This window comes from Pangasianodon hypophthalmus, chromosome 6, assembly GCF_027358585.1.
Source record: "Pangasianodon hypophthalmus isolate fPanHyp1 chromosome 6, fPanHyp1.pri, whole genome shotgun sequence".
Taxonomy (NCBI): Eukaryota; Metazoa; Chordata; class Actinopteri; order Siluriformes; family Pangasiidae; genus Pangasianodon; species Pangasianodon hypophthalmus.
This window is the reverse complement of record NC_069715.1, coordinates 27,135,490-27,161,388: the sequence shown is the minus strand read 5'-3', so window position 1 is coordinate 27,161,388 and position 25,899 is coordinate 27,135,490. Positions and strand designations below refer to the sequence as shown.

General features: G+C 37.7%; 1 protein-coding gene across 4 annotated transcripts in view; it reads right to left on the bottom strand.

The window, feature by feature from the left end:
* Positions 1–25,899, bottom strand: part of celf6 (CUGBP Elav-like family member 6) — a 150,348-nt gene that overhangs the window by 6,598 nt on the left and 117,851 nt on the right. For 3 of the 4 annotated variants that reach the window (XM_034304952.2, XM_034304948.2, XM_034304945.2), the window contains exons 6-12: positions 14,206–14,349; positions 12,318–12,465; positions 8,764–8,913; positions 8,490–8,552; positions 6,174–6,254; positions 4,172–4,315; positions 843–992 (exon numbers count right to left, since the gene is read on the bottom strand). In XM_034304952.2, the coding sequence (XP_034160843.2) occupies positions 865–992; positions 4,172–4,315; positions 6,174–6,254; positions 8,490–8,552; positions 8,764–8,913; positions 12,318–12,465; positions 14,206–14,349 (858 nt within the window). In that variant the 3' untranslated portion in view covers positions 843–864. The remainder of the gene's footprint in view (positions 1–842; positions 993–4,171; positions 4,316–6,173; positions 6,255–8,489; positions 8,553–8,763; positions 8,914–12,317; positions 12,466–14,205; positions 14,350–25,899) is intronic. The other variant, XM_034304949.2, reaches the window with a different exon arrangement.

Here is a 25,899-nt window from a genome sequence, read left to right as displayed (position 1 = left end):
TATAATTACTGAATAATACACTTTAAAATGAATAACTGAATAAACAGAGGCTTTATTTAATGTCAATCCCAAAACAGCTCATGAGAAAAATAACAAAAAAACTTTAATTTAATTTTAATGTCTACATTTTAATATTAACCAGTGTGTGAAATTATTTGTATAGCTCCTTCAAAGGCTAAAAAAACTGGAAACATTTTGAGAATGAAGCAGATAAATATAATGCCAGTAAACAATAGAATCCCAAGACACTTAATATTTTAGCACAAATCAGTATACTGTCTAAGGAAATGTCTATGCACGGACTACGTAACCGTTTGTTCTATGAAATAAATTCTCCATCTCCACTCATAATTCAGTAATTCAGTATGTCTGTTAAAAAGTTCCTTGAAACATTAAATAATGCAACATTATGTTGTGCGTAGTTAATTGGGTTATAGGAATTCAATTAAAAAATAAAGCATATTTATAATTGTCAGTTAATTTTATTATTATTTTTGTGGAAGTATGAAGTTGAAAATCTGCAAATAGACAATTGGAAGCAAAATCACCATTTTTTGCTAGTGGTACCTGTCCTTAAGAAAACCACACACACACACAAAAAGAAATTCTGAATTGCTCCATTTCCATCAGCTAATATTATGTGAATATTCTGACACGGGCCCAAAATGATTTGTTCTGAACATACACCTGCATCAACCACCACACATCCCAACCCACACTGTGTAGTACTAACTATTAGTGAAAAGTGTATTTTGTATGTTCGATGTTTCCATTAAAATGTTCTTATATGCAAAATGAAGTTTGCATCAAAACAAGTGAACCTCACTAGCGGTGATTCTCACCTGGATGTGGATGTTGGTGCAATCAATAAGGGCGGTTGGCATCTTTTGGCCGCTTCAGCTGGACCTTGAGCCTCTTCATGCCAATCTGAAAACCATTCATTGCCTGAATGGCAGCCTGAGCGCTGGATGGGTTATCAAAGCTCACAAAGCCTGAATAGGGACAGAAAGAGGGAGAAAAATAAATACTGGGATCTTACAATTTAAAAATCGACTCATGTTTCTTTCGTACAAAAGAAAACTGTGGCCTACTTGGGTGTGTTTGTCATATTTATATTATTGATAATATAAAAATATACCACAGCACTGTTCACTTCTCAAATGGTCAGAAAGATGAAATTGATTAATTTTCAATAACAGCAGCTCTGATAACAGCGCAGGCTGCAAGGCAAATCACAGGTTTGTACTATATAAATACACTCGTTCTAGTACTCTTTCATTTCTATCATAACAACTCATTCATGGTGGATGCGCCACATAATCTAATAATAAATGAAATAAAAACTTGTTACAAAGAAAAAAGTGTATAATTTTAAGAAAATATATTCAAATAATAAACGGAATAAAACAAAACGTTATTTAACAAGATAAAAAATTTAATTGTTGGTATGGTAACATTTTCCATAAGAAGCCGCTGATTTAGCATTTTTGGAAGGAGTCTCCATTACCAGAGCTTGGTAACAGTCAGAGATAAAGTTGTGCTGCTAAGTTTTCGAACATGGTCTTTGCAATTTTTCTGCAACTTCTTCTGTCTTATTAACTACAAGACAAAGTAAAGGAATGGCTGTTTACATCTTCTGTAACATGATAACTTGTTTTGCAGATGTTCCACAACATGTAATGTAACTATAAACAAATAAATGGTATGATGTGCTGTTAAAAATAAAAATTCTAGTTGTTGGTATATTGCTGTGGTGTAAGGGGAATAAAACACTATGGGATTTGCTGAAAACTAATCAGCTGCACAAGAATCACTGATTGCTTTCCTATAACAGCATGTCCTGTTGTACATAATAACACAGTGAAACCACAGTGCACTACAACGCATGTCTGTAAAGGTATAAATGAAAGCAGTGAGACGGCAGGTAATTGAACGTGTGACAGTTTAACTCTAGATTTAACTCCTTATTGCAAATAGTGTCATAAAACCCACTTTATGTACAATAAATCATCTCCAACAAAGGCAGTAATCGAGGGAGGACTGGCGTTCTAAGGTTCAGTTTTGGTGGTTTGGGCTCTCCGAGTTGCCGTAGCAGCTCTGCTCCTGTTAACATTCTCGTTACAGGTGCTCTAACTTATCACAGACGTGTCAAGGCAAAATGATCCTGCGGCTCTCCTGCCCTTTTCTTATCGCCCTCTTCACTGGTTGACTGGCCAAATTTGCTGCCCGCCAGCTGATTCAATCACCTGGCTACAGCTCCGATTTAATTTCGTGGGTGAGGCCATGCTTTTGTCAGGCCAGCCAGAGATAAGAGCACAGCTTTTACAAACCTTTTAAAAGAGCTGAGCCTGTCAGACAACTTCTATCCACCTTCATAAATCTCCCTCTCTCCTGTCGCACCAATCCAGCCCTGTCCCTGCCAGCAGCCGGCAGAGAGTGAGGTGACAAAGCTAAAGAGAAGATGACTGGATGGAAGAATGGTAAATCATACAGAACTTGAGCAAAGTAAATCAGTCAGCGCTGAACTTTCTGCCATGTTTTATAGGAAGCTGTGCACTTTACAAGGGCTGCTTCCTTCGAGGCAAGACATTAAAGATTCTTTAAATGAGCAGGCAAAGTTGAAACGGCGGAGGAGGACTTCATCGATTTTTGTCTATCCATTTTTTTTGTACTTCCAAGGCCTTACAGTAGGCCTAGAAATTTTACATCTTAAGCCCTAGAGCTATTTTAAACTATACCACAGGCTGACTGTGGATTTTTATACTTTTAGTACTCTAAAAAATCTGAAAGCACATCTCAGTTTTTTTTCCAGGCACAGAGATACATATATATATATATATATATATATATATATATATATATATATATATATATATATATATATATATATATATATGTGTGTGTGTGTGTGTGTGTGTGTATTTTTGTGTAGCTGTGTGTAGCTGAGTGATTCTAGCAGACCCCTGAAAATCCATTTTCCTTTTTGGCTAATACTGCTAAAAGAGTGAGGCTTTGATCAGCGTTAAATGTCAATATTGAGTGAGTAATCACTGTGGATTAAAAGAACACAATGTCCCAAATGATTCAGCAGGCGCTTCAGTCTGCACTTACTGAGGAGATGCTTTTTTGGAGCTCGCATCCATGCCTTAAAGCTGCGAAAATCAAATCCAGGCAACCCAAGAGGAATCAACACCACTGACTCGCTATTCTGCTATTAATATTTGTTTCTTTTATTTTCCACACAGAATTTGCTTCTGAGGAGAAGGTGAATATTTCACAGCTTAGTTTAACATCAAAAACTGGATTGAAAAAAAACCCTGAGTTTTCATGTATATTCATTTATGTGAGTAAGAGCAATTCAAAGCTAAATGAAGAGCTATATATTTGCATTAATCTCTCACAAGTGGATTTGCCTCATACCGTTCAATAAACTGGTTTAGTGTGTTTCAATCAGAGCACAAAGAAGCTGCAGGACACAGAGAAATTTAATTTCACAGCATCTTAATCTAATTTGTAAGTAGCTCCGGAAAACACATTGAAACTAGGACCAAAACAAACAAAAAAAAATTGTAAAATATAGCGTATAAGACAAATGGTGCTTCATTGTTTATATGGACAGAAATGATAATAAAACTCATTTTCAAGAAGTAATGCACTGATGAGTCTTAAAGAAAAAAAAATGTATTTAGCAGGCTTCTGTTCCCACGACTGTGTATGCACCAGGGAATACAGTGTATAAGTGAGCTATGAAATGTAAAAAGCACAGGGAAACATATTGTGGTCGGAATACCAAGTCTAGTACTTATAGGAATGAAAGGCAAGTAGATATCTTTCTCAAGGCTGCATATCTATAAGGAAAGTTAGCAGTTAGTGAGTATCAGAGAAAATGTCTTGCAGCACTTGTTTCTTCTGTGCTTTAATATCCCATAAACCTTCACTGATGAGCAGCATCCAGGGGAACTGCTCACTCAAATGTGACGCCACTTTTCCAACGTTAATTGCAAATTGATTAGCAGAGACATGGGAAATAAAGAGAGGAGGAAAAAAAAACTAATCACGGCAAGGGAAGTGGGGCATGAGACGATTTCTAAAAGGATCGTGCCAAATGACAACGCTTTTATCTCCTTACGGCTGGTTGTCATTTTTTTTGATGAGCGTTGTGGGTACTCACCGAAACACTTGCTCTGATTGGTGGCCCGGTCCACGAAGACTTTGGCAGAGATGACGTTGCCAAAGGGCAGAAACATCTGCATGAGCTCAGCGTCCCCAAACTCCTGCGGCAGGTGGTAGATAAACAGGTTACAGCCTTCAGGCCCTGCAGAAACAGACGCACAAAAAGAAGACACAAAAAGCACACTTAGTACATGAATAGACAAACACAAATGAACATTTCAATATATCCTTTTGAGAAATAAGACTTGAGAGTAAGTGTGAAAATGGGAAAATGACAAGTGATTTGGGCTGTGTTGGTTCTTCTTTTTAATCCCATGAAAGCCTGTATATGTACTGACATGATGAGTGATAATTGAAAATTCATAATTGCACATCATATATTTGCACATTTCTAAGAAATCCTGTAAAGATAGATTATGTTAGACATCGTGTTACCAATATTTACTAAAGATTTATGAATATGGATTTCCTCTTACAAATTAAAAGAGATTTAAAAGAAATTTAAAAAGAAAATTAAAAGAAACTAACTAGCTGTCTAATGTTAAAATGAAGACTTAGAAATCCTATCAGGTTAGCTTATGTTAGCCATCTAGCTAACGTTAACAGAAAAAAAAAAAAAAAAAAAAAAAATTATGAACATGACTTTCTCTCAGAAATCCTTGCAAGTTAGCATATGTCTAAGCTGTCTAATGTTAAAAGTGAAGATTTCAAACATTTAGGAACATGGTTTAAAAATCCAACTTAGCAAATATTGGCTAGTTGTCTAACATTAGCAGTAAAAAATATAAACATTTGTAAATAAGACTGAGAAATCCTCTCAGATTAGCTTATGTAAATTATCTAGCTAATGCTAACAGTAGGGATTAAATATATTTATGAATATGACTTTCTTTCAGAAATCCTATCAGGTTTGCTGTCTAATGTTGAAAATTAAGATTATAAAAAAAAAAAAAATGAAACTGGATGAAAAATCCCTTTCAGAAAATATTAGCTAGCTGTCTAACATTAGCATTGAAGATTCTAAACACCTGTGAATAAGGCTTCTCAAAAATCCTCTCAGAAATCCTGGTAGTTTAGCTTATGTTGCCATCTAGCTAACATTAACAGTAGTCATTAAACATTTATAAACATGACTTTCTCTCAGAAATCCTTGTAAGCTGTCTAATGTTAAAAGTGAAGACTATAAATGTTTATGAATGTGGCTGCTATATGAAAATGTTTGCTAGCTCACTAGCATTACCAGTGAACATTATATATACTTATCAATGTTTATAACAGTTAGAAATCCTCTAAGTTTTCTAAATTAGTTGAAAAAACTTTTTTTTGTCCCGTTCAGGATCTTGTGTTCCTTCCTACAACCAAATCCTAGCTGGCTAACAAGGATTCCTGTCTGTATGACCATGGTGCCCTTATATTTATCCCTATTTTTTATTTAAAAAATAAACTGTTGTACTATTTTTCACTATTTTTTTGTAACCAATAGCCATGAACAATAAAACGCTTTATACCTTTAGGTTTATAACAGTGAAGTTGAAGCAATGATACAGTATGTGAATTTCCATTGCTGAGGTTGGTGCAGCTTTTTTTTTATATCCGGAGCAAAAATAACCTTATCTGCAATATTTGGTATATAACTTTATTATGATGGGTTGGGTGCCATAAGTAGTATTTTCCCTCCAACGCTGAAAATATACCACCAGTCTGTCAATATCTGAACCTTAACATAGCTCATATATGAATGCACATAACTGATGTTTCCCATGACTCCAAATGCAACAAGTCGCAATTTTGAAAATAAATTCCTAGAACCTCTTTTCATATCTCCAGGGCTTTTATGTGATGAAAGTTACCCATGTGTTTTTTTAGCGCTCACCCTAAAACTCCTTTTTTTCACTGTTCCACTGCCACTTTTCCTCTCCTGCTAATTCTGACTCGAGAATGTACAGGCAGAACGGGGCAATTATCACCTTTTTATCAAGGATGGGCGGGGCCGCTCTTACCTTCACGCTGTTGCTGGGGGATGATGGCTGGTTGCTGGGGAAACGCTTGGCTGATTGGCGCATAGGCGGCAGGATAGGCTGCTGTTGCGAGGAGATACAAGAAGATGAGGGGAGAGAGAGAGAGAGAGAGAGAGAGAGAAAGAAACAGAGAGAGAGAGAAGAAGAGCAGAGGGAATCTGCATCAATATTCCTGGATTTGACACAAGAACTTAAATTATTATTGCATTGTTCCCGCATTCCAGATGCTGAATAAATAAATTGTGTTATAGCTCATGGTCAGTCGTCTTTATTTTTGCTGTGGTTCAGCGCCCGGCGAAAATAAACTGGTTAAAAGGGTCTTTTATAGAAGCTGTCCTCCCATAGGTATTGCAAAAGAGACACGGGCCTTGCATTAAGTTCTTATCTAGTAAATAAGCTTTCATTTACTCTGCCATTGTGGACCTGATTCTGCATGCTAAACGGCTGCGGTTTTACTCCGCAGACTTTCTGGCCTTTAAATCAAGTCAATATAAGATTGTAAAGGATGAGGAAGAAAAAGCATGATAATCCTAGTTATGATTACTTCCAATAGCTGAATTTGATGTATTTCAGCCACATCTGAAATCACATAAGGACCTCTCTGTCAGTGAGTAAGTGGGTTATTAATCCATTTCTGCCATTCTGAGCTCAGTTCTGCAATTTTTCTCGTGCTGCTTCATATTCTGAATTTAATAAAGCATGTGTTTTGTTGAGAAAGTTGAATATGGACAGTAAATCGGGGTAACTAAACAAGTAAGCATTCTAAATACTTGTTTGTTTAAATATATAGTATATTTCTTTAATGACACACTAAAGACAATATATGATGACCTCAATATACATAACCTTTTGGTGCATACATATAGTATCTAAGCAAACATTATCAGCATGCTACACACAAGTTGTATGTCTGTGTTATTATAAGAGCAGTGGTAGCACTAGTATGTTTTGAATGGGGTGACTGGGTTATCATATGGACATTACAGAATTCAATACAGTATATATTAATTGCTTACTTTTTTTTAATTTGCATAGCATTTTCAACTTTACTCTCCACCTATAAGGGCCTGCAACATAAATGTTACATTTAACATGTCGTTGTGTCATCTTGATTTTTTATAACCGGTGGGAGGGTTCTGTGAAACTACATGTGAATAATGTATTTTCTTTTAACAATTAACTTGTCCATCTTTGTCACATTCAGCGTTGGAGAATTACATCCAACAATATTTACATGGGGAAAGTTACGCATATTCAGAGATGGGTTACACAGTCCCTTTTCTGTACTCCATGTTCAGATTATTAATTACATGTAGTTCACACCAAATTTTCTTGAGTAGTTTTTTTAATGAAGTCTAGACCACAACACCAGTGGCGGCCTTTAAGAAGTTCGGAACGGATGAAAAATGGACTGAAAAAGGAAATATCTTTGTTTTACTTTGCCGTCAAATGTAATACAATGTAACATAAAAAATAATGGAAACGTAACATGAAAAATAAAAAAAAAGACTAATATGATAATATATGCATAAGAAGATGGAAAGCATTGAGATAAAATCCAAATTACAGTGAAGAATACTGCTAATAATTTTGCTGCATGAATAATACGAGTTATAATTATCATATTAATATAGCCCATTGTGCTTAGCATCGTAAACCAGACTATACTTTCACTAGAGTCTGATCATTTTTGTGTAAACGTGGCCAAGAATTGTCTGCTTTCACAGGAAAAGGCCATCTGACTCACCACTAACTGTTTCAAACAAAACTCTAATAACTTTTAAAGACAGGGTGCTGTGAACCATTTCCAAACCAGCGACTATATTCTGCTGTGAAATATTCATTGTGTCACAGTTTTCAAAAGTTTGTTTTTTCCATTGGAGGTGTTCTGTACGGAAATTTAGGGTCTGTGGATGCAGAATTGCAAGCACCGTAGCAGCCATCCTGTAGATTCAACTTTGATAACAGCAAAATCCCTTTTATTTACTCTGGAACAGGGTAATCATCGAGTCATTTCCTCAGTCAATCAGACTTCACACATTGGCAGTGGATGTAAACAGTTTCTTCCCCTAATCTAACACACTTAAAAATAGCTTTAGCAGTTCGAAACGCCTTGTTTGGCTGGAAACATTAAGAAACAAGGTAGAGTTCTGGAAGCTATGCACGGCATCCCGATCAACAGGGTCTTATTACTGTAATTCCGATACAGTTTGCAAAGCAATTTCTACTGCAGAGAGGAGACTACAGCGGAGGATGAGGACAGAGAGAAAAGAAGATGAAAAGAAGAAATGAAAGCACCTGCATAGTGTTGCACGCCGGCGTATGCTTGCTGGAGAGGGTCGGTCACTGTTGGACTCTGTGCTGTACAGAGATAAATGTAGAAATTGAGAAAAGTTTATACAGACAAATAGAGACATTGACCAAGAAATTAAAGGACTAGTACAGTAAGTAGAGAAAGTCTCCCAGCCTGGATAGTGAGAAGGTAAATTTGGGTTTTAAAGACTGGGGTCAGATCTTTTCTAGGTAAAGCAGGCTCCCATCTTTAGAGTCAAGCCTTATAATCATGTGTTACCTGGATAGGGGTGAATTCCATTGGTATAGATGGGTTCAGAGGCTGGCTGGCCGTTGCTTTGAGGAGGCAGTGCGCTGAAGCCATTCACCCCGATTGGAGCAGCGATGCTGGGCACTGCTGCGGCACTGATGCCTGGAGGTGTGCTGGTGCCTAAAACACACACAGGAATTTACCGGTAAGAGTAACACACCTGGAGAACCATCTTGTGTATGCCGTTGGCTGACATATTCAACAGAAGTGAGAAATATTTGCAGTTATAGTTACAAGCCCTTTATGACAGCATACATAAAGCTGCATAAACATTTATAAAGGCTCTTTACAACAGGCATCAGCTAGAAAACAGTAGAAAGAATTAAAATGATTGTTATTATTATAATCTTATATTCGATAAATTAGTCTTAGCAATAGATTGTGGGGTGTTATTTCAAGATAATATTGAAATAGCACCCCGTAATCTACCTAAGATTTAAAAAGTTCAAAATAATTAGATTATATGAGTAACTAATTTGAAAAAAAGAGATATTAAATTGCAATAATGATATCTTTAAATAACTTATGAAGTCCAAATAACAATGTATTAAGAAGAAATAATGACATGTCTGAAAATAATACGATATTAAGTAAAAGTAATGAAACGATATCTTGAAGTAAGTTGAAATAATGTGATCTTAAATTAAAATAATGACATAATATATGGAAGTAAGTTTAAATAATGAGACATTTATTGATAGAAATCACACACTATCTTGAAATAACAACATAATAAACTGATACAGCGACATTAAAAATGAGTCGTAAAAATGACTTAAGTCCAAATAATGAGATATTAAGTAAAAAATAACTACTTAATACCTTGAAATAATAAGATAAGTTAAAAGAATGAGATCTTAAAATAATGAGTTAACAAATTATAATAATGATGTAGCACTCTATACATTTATGATTCAGGGGTTCAGTAGTTATGATACTATTTTATAATGCTGTTACTTTGTGAGGATTCTGACAGTGACAAACAGTAAGTGAATTGACTTTTATAGTTGTTTTGATTAGATTTTTATAAAATAGTCATCTCAGTGTCATGACACTGTAATCACAGAGTTTCCTATATTTTCTCCTCCAAGTAAAATAAGTTTTTTAAGACATTTTTTTATACAACCCTTGACAATGCCATAAAAACGACACCATACTGACAGAGTTGTGTATACTTCACTGGCCCTAAATCAGACTGAGTTTTGATGGGTTTAATGTTTGCTCTGTAGCTTTATGAATGCATATTCCTCAAGTGAACCATTACCGAAATCTTTATGTGATTTCGGCAATAAAACGGCAAGTAATCTGTCTCAAAATTCTGTACATGCGATTGTAGCAAGCACTCGCAGCGGAGCTGCCAAGCCTAGAAATGATCTGCTCGTACGAAACAGACAGCACCTTCTGCTTATGAACAGTTCATGATCAACACAGCAGTTTGCAAACACCTGACTGACTCATCAGGGAGGAAGCGGAGACACAGCAACGTGTTGACTGATTCACTTTTCCAACATGTTGCTAAAACCTGTTGTTGGCCATTGTTAGTGGATGATTAATTAGTGTTTAAAGAGTCCACATGATTGGAAATGTCATTTATTTATAGATGTTTGCTAGGAGGCAAAGCTGCCATGACCTTGTATGTGTATTAAGCTCTCACCAGCACATGGGGAAAAATATAACCTCTGGTTAACATTTGGAGGACAGTATTCTTTTAGAATAAAATAAGTTGAGGGTTCATAAATACTGTAAGAGCAAATTCCATTTTTTTCCCCATTAAATTATCAAATATTCATAATTTGCTTAACTACCATCCATACTAATGGCATAAGGACATCAAGGACATTGTAAAGACAGAATAAATATATAATAATAAATAATAAAGACCCCAATATCATTAAAAATAAAGAAAAGGATTGAGAGAAACGTTCTGCTTCCCATCTTCCTGATCTTCAGGAAATTTGATGACACGACTTCATGTTGAACATGTGACTTGTGGATGATTACAAATATTTTAGAGGAGTGAATGTGTTCAGGTAACAGGGCTGAGTGAATGTTGTAGAGATTTTGTAAGTATTTTAATAATTATCTTTCATTACCAGGCTGGTAGTGGACAGGCAAAATGTCGTTTTTTTTGTCGTTATTTAAAGGTGCAGTAGTTGATTGTTTTTTTTTTTCATTCCTTACTTCTACATGTAACCTGGAAGATACATAGAACATGATTGAAAAAAAAAAGTCACTGGGAAAAACTGAGTTTGAAAAACTGACTTCTGGTCCAGAGCACTTGTTGTGTTTGGATGTTCATCCTGTCTACACTCTACTCTACGGGCCACCGTAGATCCTGAGGGTGGAGGTTTGTGAACATCGGTGGGAATCATTCAAACGTTGAACCAACCTAACCGTTAGAGACCTACACTGGGAAAAAAAAAATCTTACCTAATGCACCTTTACATTATTTATCTGAAACATGCTCATGGGTTGTTGTGAAGGATAATTTACTTATGTTCCAAATGTCCTTTACGTTTACTTTACATGCATATATGGTGCATCAGTGGGACACAAATGGCATATCAATCATGGAATCATGGTAGAGGATTTTGGTTTGTGTAAATTACTACTTGAGTATTTTTTTTTTATATTTCTATTAAGATATTTAGTTGTGCCACAAAGGTCTTAAGACTATAGACATGAGCAGGGCAGGATGCTACAAAGTGAAGTATATATCAGAACAGCATTCAGGCAGGATGATTCACTAATCCTGAGTGTCATTCGATTAGACACAGGGACTTAGGCATTTTCCTCAGGCAATGGTCCCATCTAATCTCAGGTTTGTTGGTTTTGACTTGATGTTTTTTTTTTAGCTTCTTTTCTTGTGTTTTTTTTTCCTTGTGGCAGTGAAGGGCATTTAAGCCATGTAGGATTAAATTTGATAGGTATAACCTTAGTAGTGTAGGCTTTAGGGATTACAAATGCACGAAAGCGGACAGAAAAACAGGGAAAGTGAAAGGAGGGGCGTTGAAGGACACTTTATTTAATTCCTTTTTTTTTCTCCTGGCCCTGGATGTCAGCTTACTTATCATTGTTGAGGCATCAGAGTGTCTCCCTGCATTGGAGAGAGGGGTCAAGCTCAGGTCCAGGATTATCTTTCACAAATCTTTATCAATTTGTCAAGGACTCATCATCCAAAGGCATCAGATTGGCCACATTCCCAGGTGGGACAAACAAAAACATTGAAAAAAAAACCTAACCCTATTTAAAAACAGAAAGCAGCTGTCTAACCATTTACTTTGACTTTCCTTCCTTCTCTCGACTCCTTGACTCTCTGCTCTGCCAGTGTTTCTCTCGTAATTCCCTGTAATGCACAGTGTTTATGAGGCCCATAGCACTACTGTACATTCCCAGTCATAGCATAACCCACACTGCATTGCTCTGGACTGTTGTAATCATGAGGATAATGGTACTGTTCACCCTGTGGGGCCTTTAAATAAGCAGTAAACTTGTGTGATAAAGTGCTCTAAAGTTCCTCCCACCTGAAGAGGGCGTCATTGGGGCAGCTACCAGGCCGTTGACGTTGAAAGCTGCCATTTGCTGCATCTGAGCGGCTGCGATGGCCGCCATGGGGTTGAGATAGGAGCCCTGTGTGGCAGCCATGAGCGCCGCTTGCTGCTGCATCATCTGCTATAAAGTGACAAAGAACAGAAGAATGATATGAATAACAGAAAGAGGGTCATTAAAGTTTAGGAAAAATTGTGGGATTGTGGAGGACAAAAGTCTTGGAAATGTACAAAGAAAAACACTCCACAGTCTGAATTCCCAGCTGGAAATTCGGTTAGGATCCACACTGCTCCCTTTGCCTTAGTTTTATCTCTGTTGTTTTCTGTTATGAAACATGTTTTTACCATAGGTTGGTCATCTTTTTTAGGAAATGATTCAGGTAGTTCAACAGTTGAAGCGTTTGAAAAAAGAAAAAATGTCTCCCTATTACTAATTCTCACCCAAAAAGTGAAGGTAAAGGCAAGTCTTAAGGAGGTCAAGGCAAAGTCAAGCCTGAGTCCATTTGATAGAGAAACTGAGTCACGAATGAGATGGAAAACCAAATCATTTTCAAGGTCAAGCCATTTCTTCAATTTCATATACATTATGCAAGACCAAATTTGCAAATTTTCTTGGGAATTACATAGAATTCCGCAGAGGACAGGCATGCCCAGTGTTCCCCGGATAGACTCAGGATCCACCACGGCCTGAACAGGTTAAAGCGGCTACTGAAGATGAATTAATGATGTGATAGAACTGTTCACAAATAGCCACTATTGGCTAGTGTTGAGGCCTAGACCAAATAAAGTCTCTCAGACACTCCTAGCCTGGAATTAAATCTAAGGGGATTTAAACTTTCTGACAATTGTGTTACATAGCAACCTGTCAACTGTTCATATATTTATGTCTTTATTTGGTTATAATATGCACATATAGTATTAGTTTGTTGTAAGCTTCCCTGTTTCCTGAGCAGAATTCCCAGCATGCATTTAGATTGGAAATTACTGATTCAGAAATACTGCTTTCTTAGTATAATATGCAGACAAAAAAACCCACAGGGAAACATCTTGTTCACATTCCCTGAGTTTCCTTTGTGTGGCCTAACTGAGCTGACGAATATCTACTTGGGCCCCTACGGACTTAGGCCTCCAGAATTCCCAACTGCGGCTTCGCTCTGCTCGGCTGTTCTTCGCTAAGCATCTATAACGAGCTGTGTGTCGGCAGTGTGGGCACAGACAGCATCTGCTAGCCAGAGTCTGTTATCGGTCAAAGCTTCAGCGCTAACGCTGCCGTCTCCAAACATACGGAGACTTGAGCAGGGGTGGAAATATACACAGTAATGATTTCACTCCTGGGAGTTGAGAGACAGTTTAGTGTTTGGGAAGGAGGAAGTTATATACAGCCGCACTCACATATTTTCACTTGGCTTTAGTCCCGAAAGTACCACAGGCTGACGTGTAAATTCATTACAATCAGCCTCAGACTATGTATTATTGTGTTTGGGGCCAAGAAAGTTATTTTTAGAGTCGCTGATATCCACTGAGCACTTGTATGAGTGCACATAAGTTAGTAAGTGATTAATTAATTAATTTTTGTTTCTTTACTTAGGAATGGCTGTCCCACTGACCTACACCATGTCTTTTGATTTTATAATGTTGCAGTTGTAATTGTAATGTAATATACTGTACTGTATACTGTATGTAGATAGAGTGACTGTGATGGTGACTCAAATGACCTTTATTTCCATATTCATTAAAGAAACTAGGACATCAGTGTTTATGGTGAAAACGGATCTTTAGAATCATTCCACATCTAGGAAAAAAATCTATAATGGGTCATTTAGTCCGGAATAAAACATAGTTTAATCAACATATCGGCTCTTACAGCGTGTGTGTAGGCTCCATAGGCCCCGAACTGGATAGTCATGGGGCTGAAGATGCCAAGCTGGCCCGCCATCTGGTGCATCCTGCGCAGGGTCCGCTCTTTATCCGTGTCGGCAAACTTCACTACCAAGCTGGAGGACGCACCCTGAGAACATCGCAGACAGCAACACACACGATCACATCAGTCAGGACTGAACAAAGCTCTCACACTCTCTTGAAATGCTTGTTTTTTTTGATCATTTAGTTAGTAAGTTTGGGTTTTGGGCAAACATCTTACTCACATCACCATTTCACCATTTCACATTTCAATAATTTTAGATCATTTATAAACATTATTAAAACTTTGTGTGCTGTCATCTCTACAGAGCATATGAACAATCTTTTCAGTTTTGATGATGATGTGATGGCACAGGTGTCTTGCAGACATTTTGACACCTGATATCTGATTACAAAATTATTTGATGAGGCTTTCATATTTCTTGTATATATGTTATACTTCTTGCCATTTGATAAGTGAGAAATAAACTTTACTCATTATCCAAATTTACCAGTTTGATGTGGCGATGTTTTTACGTTTCAAAGGTACAGCTTCAAGTCATAAACTCTATATTGCTACCAGATTTCAAACAGCAATGTCTGGTCATTTCTGGCATATAATTGTATGGATTGTGTGTATGGGGAAGAGGCATAGCTACAAAATGAATGTCAACAATAGTAGGATGTAAACTGTATAAATAAGTCAGTAATTAAATAAACCAACCCTAAACAAGGTACAGCCATGAGTTTGTAAAGTTGTAAAAGATTTGTTAGTATTAATTTTTGTTTATTTTATTTAGTTTTATTTTAGTTTTATTGCACTCTAATTTGTATCTAATTTTTATTATTGTTAAGTCTGTGTTAAGTCTGTGTGTGGGGGTTATGGAATTGGTCACATGACCAAAGCCATTTCTTTGAAGCTGCACCTGAGAAAGAAAATGTCTGCATCTTAAATCAATAAAAGGGTTTTGTTTTTTTTTGTTTTTTAAGTTTGCTCAGTGATGAAAAACTGTGAATTTCAGTATTCAGGGTTTTAAGCTATTTTATGCAGCGGGGTCAACAAACTGATGCAAATATTGACACACAAAAGTGACAGTTATGCCTCAGAAACAACTTGGGAAACCCATCACGTGGTTAAATTTTAAAATGATCTACTATATACAGCATAATTCTGAAAACTGCAGCTTTTCCTGAACTGAAATATGTTTCTCTTTTGCATGTATCTCAACCACAAGTAAAGCATTTTAAAATCTGTGAAACAGAAAACTAGATTTGAAGATTTCATTTCAATTCTGCTGAAAGGTGAAGCGCCTACCTCTACATTCACAAGCTAATCTACTAATGGAATAACAACATTACTGCAAAACTGTAACGTTTTCAACGGGAAATGTGTTCTCACTTTGATTATTAGCATCATCCACATCCGTCTCATTTAAACATGAGCCTCTTCACTTGACTGATCTCTGTTTGCGCTAACAGCGGAGGGAAATAACCACTGAATAATTCACTCTCTTCTGTTGGCTATTTTTTTCCTATTTATTAAATCATTTATAAACATTATTAAAACTTTGCGTGCTGTCGTCTGTACACAGTGTATAAGTGCTCTTTTCTGTTCTGCTGATGATGTGATGGCACAGGTGTCTTGCAGACTGATAGACAGCTGATATCTGATTACAAACTGAACTGATTAGACTGATGTTTGTTTTGCTGTGGCATGTAACTATCCAAAACTTGATCAAATTGTGAGAAAAGCACATGTAGCTAGACCTCTGGCTCCTTACCCAACACGCTAAGGTTAGAAAGTAGCCTTATAAAAACATTTCTATGTCATTTTGGTAAAATGTATTTATTTATTTATTTGTTTATTTATTTATTTATTAATTTATTTATGTGTAAGTGTATATTATTGATAGAAAAACTTAATTTTGGTCATTTTTGGCTCTTTTCCAGAATTCAGCTATAGCAACATCTGACAGGTTTTTCCAAACGATTATTATTATTTATTTATTTATTTTAAACAATTTAGAGTTGGCAAAGGAATAAAATTCGTGTACAGTACCTGGGGAGAATTTGGCTTTATATGGAAATATAGAGTTTAATACCGTAAACAACTAATACAAAGCGATAAGAAACAATACAGATAATGATATTGCTACTCATCATCATTCATATGGTTATCGCTGGTAACGGTGTCATATAGCTCAGGCCTCTTGTGCAGATTTTATTAGACCAGTGTTAAGAGAAATGTCCACATGAAAGCGCTCCGCAGCCCGGCCCTGCTCCGCAGCCCGGCCCTGCACCGAGCGCTTTAATTGGGCCCTCGGGTTGCCATAAGGAAAAATGATGGGTGCTGGCAATGAGCTGATGAGCTGTATGAGTGATGGCTGTGTGTGAAGGCTTGAGGCTCTGGCTGTGTGTACTGGAGAGAAGTGTGAAGACCACGGTAGGCTTCAGAAAGCTTTCCAACACGTCAGTGGATACAGCTTCCTAATTACATCTGCTTCTGAGAGGAACATGAGCTATTGAATCCTGGCAGCAGTATTTGTGGAAAATATAACAGAGGCTTGATGACAACACTCCCCGGTTTGCATCAAATTAATTTGAAGGACAATGAACAGAGACAGGTACTTGTGTGAGTTGCAGAGAGGTTTAAAGGCTGACACACACACACACACACACACACACACACATTGCAAATTTCTGCTGTTGTAGTAGAATAGACAAAATATGAAAATGATGTGCAGGTAATGACAAGTGATGTTTTTTGAGGCTTTGCTATTAATCTTTATGGTTTGTTAAATAATCACAATAGAGTTTATTCATATTTATTTAAAAATATTCTTTACCTTATTTTCCCCTCAGCAGTTAGTTAGTTAGTTAGTTAGTTTTTCACCTTGTTAGCTAAAATGACCTAAACATGACCTCTATAATAAAAGGTGTTTTATTATTTTTTTTATTTATAAAGATTTTTTTAATGACACTCTGGTTTTATAGAAACTGGGTCAAGCACATAAAGATGAACTGTAACTGAGTCTTTTAAACTATTACCTAAACAAACTAAAACTGTAAAATTACTACAATCTCTTAAAAGGTGGCCTTGTCAGAGTTTATTCTGTATAAGCCTACACCAACAATTACAATCTCTAATTTATTTTAAAAAATGTCATACTTTTTTATCTATTTATAGCTACATTTAATCTTATGGAACGTCCACAAAACAAGTTAGTTCCTTTATCACTTTCATCAGCCTCTCTTCTTCTCTGTCTTAAAGAAACGCAGCTCGTCGTGACTCTTCTGTCCTGAAGACCTTCCCATGCTGGAAAACTTTACAAACTGTTACAAAGTGCTGACACTGGAGACTCCTTCCATAAATGTCAAATAAGCATCTCCCTCCAGAAGATGTTTATTTGAAGCTTCACCATATCAATGATGACTTTATTTATTTTGTTAAATAACAACAAATTTAAAAAATATATATATTGTTAGCCTATTATTACGTATATATTACAAGTACAAGTCCCTGAGTAATTCGTTCCTACAGAAACGGTAACGTATTAGAACGAGTGCATTAGTATAAACCTTAGAGTCTGAGCTGCTGTTATAGAAAATTAATCAACACCTTCTGACCAATCAGATTCAAGAATCCAACAGAGCTCTGCTATAAAGAAGGTTAATTCACTTTCAGTCCTGGACATTAAAAAAGCCCAACTTTGTAAGAAAGTAAAAGTTGCAGCCAGGATGTGTGTGTATGTGTGTGTGTGTGAGTGTGTGACAGGATGTGATATGAAACCTGTTAAGTTGTGGCCTGCACTGCTATGCTGGAAAGCTCAAGTGTAAACATTTTTAAAGTTGACGGCGTATAAAAAAACAGCGCCAGTGTGAAGCGCGAGGCTCCAGGCCAGCTTTGCTCATGAACCTCAGCTGTGCAGTGGCTCTGTGGCAGCTGTGTGTGAGCTTCGGCAGGTTTCATATCACATCCTGTCACACACTCCTTGGCCCGCAGGGACCCATCTGCTGTGCTGCCCGGGACGCCGTTTCAATTAGTCGAATCGATTCTGCACAGAGCTGGAGTAGAGCGGCGCTATTTTGTCCTTTCTAATTTCATTTCATTCCACCTCCTGACCTTTTCTCCGTTCGCTCCAAACCAACTGCCCCTCCCCCCCACCGGCGGAGAGACCAGACTGTCGGATTTAATGAGGTCGACGCTTAGCAAACATATCCCCCTCCAGCTCCAAACACTCTCTCCTAGAGTTTTTCCTCTCCCTCTCTCTCTTTCCTTCATCTTCTGCTACTTCCTCTAACTGTCTCTATCGTTTTTTTCTCCTCCTGTAGCAGGGAGATCTGGCATTTAGATCACATTCACGCTCTGTGTATCTGTGTGTCCACTTATTTATTTATCATCTCGTGAAGAATGCATCGGGTTGGCACACAGCCAGCACGGGGACATGGCTCGATTCCAGGTGGTGTGAGACAGAATGCGAGAGAGAGAGAGGAAGATGGAAAGAGGAAGAAAAAGATAGAGTGATGTAGGGAGTGAAAGTGATAGAGACAGAGAGACACAGAGAGACAGAAAGAGACAGAGGGAGAGAGAATTATACAGGCAAAGTGAGACTTTAAGAGAAACAGGCAAGAGAGAATGATCGAGACAGCAAGACAGAGAGAGGAAGAGGAAGACAGTTACAGAATGAGAGGGAGACAGATATAAAGAGAGACAGAGAGACAGAAGAAAGATACAAAAAGATGAAGACAAAATGAGAGGAAAAGAAAGAGATGGGGACAGAGACAAAAACATGGAGATAGGATAGAAGAGGGATAGACAGGCAAAGACAAAGAGAGAGAGAGAGAGAGAGAGAGGACCTGGAGAATTAAAAAGAGAAAAAGAGAGTGATAGTTGGACAGAGAGAAAGACAGAGAGAGATTGAGATATAGCAATAAAGACAGAGAAGGCTAGACAGAGGGAGAGATGGAGAGCACGAGAGTGAGAGACATAGTGAGAGAGAATGAGTAAAAGAAAGATAAGAGATAGACAGAAAAGAGTGAGGGAGAGTGAGAGAGAGAGAAAGAAAGATAGTCAGGCAGGTAGTTAAAGAGAGGCAGAAAGACAAATAGAGAGAAAGTAAGACTGACGGTGAGACAAAGGGAGAGAGAGACTGAAAGACAACAGAAAGAGACAGAAAGACAACAGAAAACTGAAAGACAGGGAAGAAATGGGATCAGAGAAATATAGAGATAGCAGGAAAGAGAGAGAGACATAAAAAAGGGATGGACATATAGACAAAGCAATATAGACAGACACAGAAACAGAATGATAGATAGAAAGAGATACAGAGAGTAAGACAGAGTGACAAATAGAGAAGGACAGTGAGAGAGACAAAGTACAAAAGAGGGACAGCCTGAGAAGAGAAAGAATGTGTGAGGGAGAGACTGAGAGAAGGACAGACAGAAAGAAAGTGAGAGAGCCAGAAAGACAAAAGATAGAGAAAGATTGATAAACAGAAACAGGTAGAGAGAGAGAGAGTGAGACAAAGAGCAAGATAGAGAGAAACAGAGCAAGAATGATAGAAAGACAGGCAACAAGACGGCAAACAAAATGAGAGAAAGACCGAAAGACAGAGATTAAGGGAAAGAGAAAGGTAGGAAGAGATCAAGAGAGATGGAAAAAATGATAATGAGAGAGAGAGAGAGAGAGAGAGAGAAAGGCTGAGTGACAGAGAGGCAGAAATGAAGTGGGGAAGAGATAGAAAAAAAATAAAGAGATAGCAGAGCAGAGAGAGGGAAGTAGATGGAGAAAAAGAGGACAGAGACAAAACAGAATAAATCTCAAAGAAAGAATGAAATATATATATGAACAAATAAAATATATATCATAGTGTCAAGTTGTCAAGCTTTAATACTGATATATAGTAATGACATCAGCACACATGTTTAAATGATATGTAGATATATTTCTTTTCCATATGACCCAGCTCTTAAGAAATAACAAGATGAAAAACTCATATGCGTTCACCCTGAAAGGTCAAGCCATAGTAAATTCCCTCTCGGTTGTGGCGGCACAGATGATGCGGTGATGCCGTGACGTGGTGATGTGGCAGCGGGTATTACACACACTGCAGGAGAGCGACACGTTATTCCCCCTGTCCCCGCTGAAAGCCATATCCTCACAAACAAACACAATAATCACCGCCGGGGCCGGCTCCTCCGTCCTGACAGAAAAATGAATTTGGTGAATTTGATAAGCTGCAACGGGGAGCCGTCATTTCTGGCAGGTCCGACTGAGGCATTTGTCACGGGTTCAAAAAACTAATCCCATTTTGAGGAGAACACGCCGCACTCGTGATGAGCACCGATATTGGATTTTGCATGGGCCAGAGAGATGTAAAGAAGAGGAAGAGGAACAAAACAATAACTCAAAGTGTAATTGAAGGATTAGATCGGAGTTAGAAAAGGAGACACGCCGCCGACGTTCTGTCACATCGCAGAGTCGGTATGGAATTAAAAAAAAAAAAACGAGGTCTTCTTTCAAGGTGCGTTTTCAAGGTGCATTTGACGTAGTTTACGCTCGATACGCCAACATGACGCTGACTGTTGTGACAAATATAAATAAAAAGCTTTCGCCGCTTTTCTCAAATAGGACGAAACACTTAATCTGTCACAACGGAGTTAAAAACAACTACATAGCAGGATATGAGATTTATTCATGGCTATATTTTTACAGCAGGACTGAAAAATTGTTTATTCATAGGCCAGTAGCATAAACATCAGTCACTGTCACTTATAAAAAGTAACACACACGCACCCAGAAATGAACACACACACACTCACACACACACACGCTACTGAAATCAGCATTGTAATCTGAAATCTCAGTAGCACAGGTGTTTCAGAAGGACACAAATAATGGATTCGATAGAAATATTTGCTCCATATTTGCTCCATCACTATTTGATGTGGGCTTTTAATTTAAAAGCTCATTCATAAATCTACTTATTTCTCTCTTTTTTTGCTATAAGCAGGCAACTCCAGAGACAAAGACAATTCCTATACACATATTCTAAAACAGCAAGGCACCTACTACAGACCCTCTTATTTATTAATTTATTTATTTTTAATAAATGATTTGATGCTGAATAAAAGAGAATTATGCGCTTTGAACTTTGAGAAAGACAGAGAGAAAGGGGCCAGTGATAATAAGTAAATTTCTACAATTCTGCACATATAATTACACACTAAAATACCTTGGTGTGCTGACTGAAAGTTGAATTTATGATAAACTCACGTGCGAAAAATGCCATCAAACATGAGCAACATGTTAATAGGTGTCCTGTCATTAATAAATGGCTTTACGTTAGTCTATGCAAATGACTCTGACGTAGTAACGTGGTACATATTAGTTTTATATTAATGTTCTCATGCTAACGTTATCGTTTCTATTGTAACAACTTACACAGCACAGAGACTTGTATAGTGGACGTTTGACATAAATAGATTAAAAAAAAAAAAAAAAAACATAATTACTGATATGGGGAAGTTTTCTGTGAGGATGTGTTTCGTTAACATTTTTGGAAGGAGTCTCCAGTGTCAGTGCTTTGTAAGAATCCGAGGTAAAGCTGTAATATTTCCACAGGTTTTCCACAACCTGTTCGCCTGCAACTTATCTGCAGAACCTTCTGTACGTTGAATATCAACGTTCTGGCACAAGCATACACTGCATAGCAACATATCAAATTTTCACTTGAATATATGTTACGTTCTGCACCAATGTATTTTAACCACGCCCACCTCTCTCACTACACTATTTCATTAAGATCAACATGTAATAAAAAAAGTTACCTCTTTTTTAAACATATTGAGCCATTCCCACTTCATGTGTAAAAAGTTTGTGCTTTTAAGGATATGTGATTAGACTTCCCAGACTTTCCCAGAAACTTCTCTTCTTCTCTGCAAACACAATCAGGCTTTCAAACTTTTACACTTGATATGTTAAATACTCATACCCTAGTGTCCCATGCGGGGTGCATTCCCGCCTCGCGACCAGGATGGAGCAATTACTGAAGATGAATGACTGAATATTTTGGTGTAAATCATGTAAATAGCATGCAAATAACCTATTTTTAATATTACGTCATTTTTGCCTGAAATAACCCTTGCTTTATTAATGCAACCGCTTCACAATACACCTTGTCCTTTGTTTGTACTTGCCCTTTTATTTTTCTTGAGACATTTTCCACTGTGGAATTCATGCAGATTAATACAGCACTCCTAACAGCCCATTTTGAAGTGAAACTAATTTGCACACTTTCCAGCAAGCTGAAATTATTTGCAATAGGAGAGAGGATGCCAATAATTTATGCAAGAGTAGTGCCTTGCAGTGCCTGAGCTTGAAACATACTGCAGTATGGCTTGTGATATTTTTACCATCACATTGGGTCTCAATGGTGCCTGTCATCACTTCAATGGTGCACGTCAACACAATCTCTCATAACTGCTGCCCGTGGGCCAGACACCTCCCACAGACATACCACCTGCATGCACTGCATACTCTAATATTCTCTCCACATTTCAACACTTTTTGGCTTATAAATTTCAGACAATGTTGCGCCGTCCTACCATCAGGTGGGAGCTGGCCCGAGCCATGACATGGTGCGAGGACAATGACCACATCCTCCAAAACCAAGGAACTGATCATAGAAATTCCTAAATGACAAAAAGCCTTTTAGAATCGGCAACTAACCAACAACCATCACATTCAAATTCCTGAGCACACATACCAGCAGCTAGCCTAAGTCAGACCTAAACACCACCATCATCATCAAAAACTGAAGAGGAATAGATTAAAGAGGTTGCTGCTGATATAGTTCTACTTTGCAATCATCCGAAGCATCCTGACATCCTCCATCACTGTCTGGTACAGCAATACCAGATTGTGGGGAAAAATAATCAGATGTGATCTTCCATCAGTGCAATCTCTGTACATCAAATACATCAGAGCTTTAAAAATGTACTCTGACCCCTCCCACACCAGCACACCTCATATTTCAGCTTCTTCCCTCTGGCAAAAGATACAGAGTCCTGATGACTAAAACAAGCCACTTCTTTTCTTTCTGCTGTCAGAGAACTCATAACTGCTCTTCACAAGCTGCACGTTCTTTCGGTTCGAACTGCCGTAATGTTTGCACAGACTATACTCTATCACTGTGTTAAATCTGCACACATAATTCTGTTCATAATAATGTATAATCATTACTGTTACGCATTACTTCAACGACTAGTGCTTCCACTGCTTTCAGTCCATCTGTACAATCGCAAGACATAGACTTCTTCTAAATTTGTACTCACCATTATTCAATAAGGTTTGTTATATACTCTATGCAAGTAAGCAAACACGCCCGCAAGTGCACGAGTGTACACGAGTCTTTTACTTACATACACTATATGGCCAAATCTCTGTGGACGCCTAACCATCACACCCACACATAAGCCTTCCCCAGATGCAAACAACTGTATAGAATGTCTTTGTATGCTATAGCCTACACTTTGAAGTGTATTTACTGAGAAGTTCACTAATGTCAGATGTGACTAAATAAGCTAGCTAGTAAATATCTTATATGTACATGAAATGAGACAAAAATCACTGGGAGTCTCAACCTGAAGACTAAGCTAAAGCCAAGTGAACACTACACAACTTTCAAAATCTCAGAAACAATGTACTGCTCACAGTACACGACTCGTATCTCTTACAATCTGTCGTTTTGTAGGTGTAGTTGTATGCACACTACACAAGTGACCATGGACGAGGCTCACACAGTACACGATCTTTCACCTCCCGAGATCCCTCAAAACATGCACCTGATCCCACTTTCTCACCAAAAATAAACAGCTAATTGTTATGTGACTTTGTTAAGGTAGAGCCTGAGCAACTGGCCATGGTGGTTGGTTATGCACTATTTTGTAACGGAACAAAAAAATAAATAAATAATAAGATGAGGAGGAAGGATTGTTTGGGGACACTCTGGAAGCGAGGCTTGCCTGTTCTGCAAAGAGAACTGGAGGTATAGTTGAACAAAATGTAACTATTTTTATACTGTCTGTCACCAGGAATCATTTTGCCCTCATCCTGCCACACAATAGATGGATTAGCTGTTGTTCATCTCTCTTCTTGCTAATTGTCTTGCTAATTGAGGTGCACAAACTACGAGATTCATTGCCGAGAATTTCAAAAATGTTTGAAGATTTTGCAGCATTTGCGACAGCTTGCAGACTTGAACATGGTGTCCCTGAACCACCCGTGCTACATAGGTGGTTGTCATGGTGGTGCACAAATCATGTGTAGACTTGACTTCATAGTACTATGATTAGCCTCAAATGACACTTAAACAGCATCAACTGTAAACCAAATGTCAGTTCGGACATGCTGAGTAAATTCAACATTGTATCATAACTCTGAAGTACTCAAGCTTCTGAAGTTCTCACGAACATGGTAAACGCACCACAAAGCTCTAGAGTCTAAGGGCTCCAGAAGTTTGTAGAACTAAACCACATTTGTAGAACTCTCAGTGAAGAACTCTAGAATGGATGATGAAACCGAGCGCTAACGCAGAGCATGTTCAGTCACCAGTCAGCAATGACTCTAGCTCTGATTTCCTCCATCCCCTGTGCCCTTCTGTGTCTGCATCTGCTCTTTCTGTTCCATTAAATCCTTTCATTATGGCCAAATGTATTTGCGGCCAGGTGATATTTACGTACGCTAATACGCATGCCAGATGCTCATGTGCCAGCGCTGGCTAAGACCAGTCCTGCAGCTGGCACCGTACCCGTTCTTATCATCCTCTCATCATGGACAAATTCCCCGCTCTCTCCTCGCTCTCACCATTTTGTTTAGCCATTGTTGCGTTGTTGACAACATGTGGCAGAGATACTGAGCAAATGAATAATATTCCCAGCGGTCCCAACGGCTTGGTTGAGTACTCATGACCATCTTGTCTATTAATCTAATTCGGAATTGGACTGGCTGTGAAGGGAACAGGTGTGGAGCTAGAGATGGGGTATAGATGACATGGATTATTAACGAGAGCCTGGATGGCTTTAGATTCATTCTCGGTTTGTAACTCGGTCCATATGTCACAGTGGAGAAACACAGCATATTCCAGAGACAGAATAGATTTGCCATGACCTTGTGTAAAGTATATAGAGAAATTATAAATTGGAAATTATAGATTGTGGAGATTTTTCCACAACACTGCTTTCTATCTATGTGCCACTTTTTTTAATTACAGTGTAATTTAAATCGCTAAATATAACATCTGCAAATATGTATCTCCACAAATTTTTCTAACCATAACTACAGCCATAACCACAGCCATAACCATAAACAGTAGTGGTTTTAAAATTAGCACAGGTTTATGTGGCATAACCGGTTTAACTATGAACTAAATTAACTTTTTCAGTAAGGTCAGTAATGTATTTGACATATTCTACTTATACTACATTGAAATGGTATTGTTGTTACCATGTTTACAAGAATATGAACAACAATTAAAATTTTATTTGTTTCGTTGTTAAAATTTGCAATGTTTGCTATGTTTTTTTTTTTTTTTTTAATATAATGGGACCCGTTGAAGTTAGCAGTTTATGCTAAGTGTAACTATGGTGAAATTGTAGT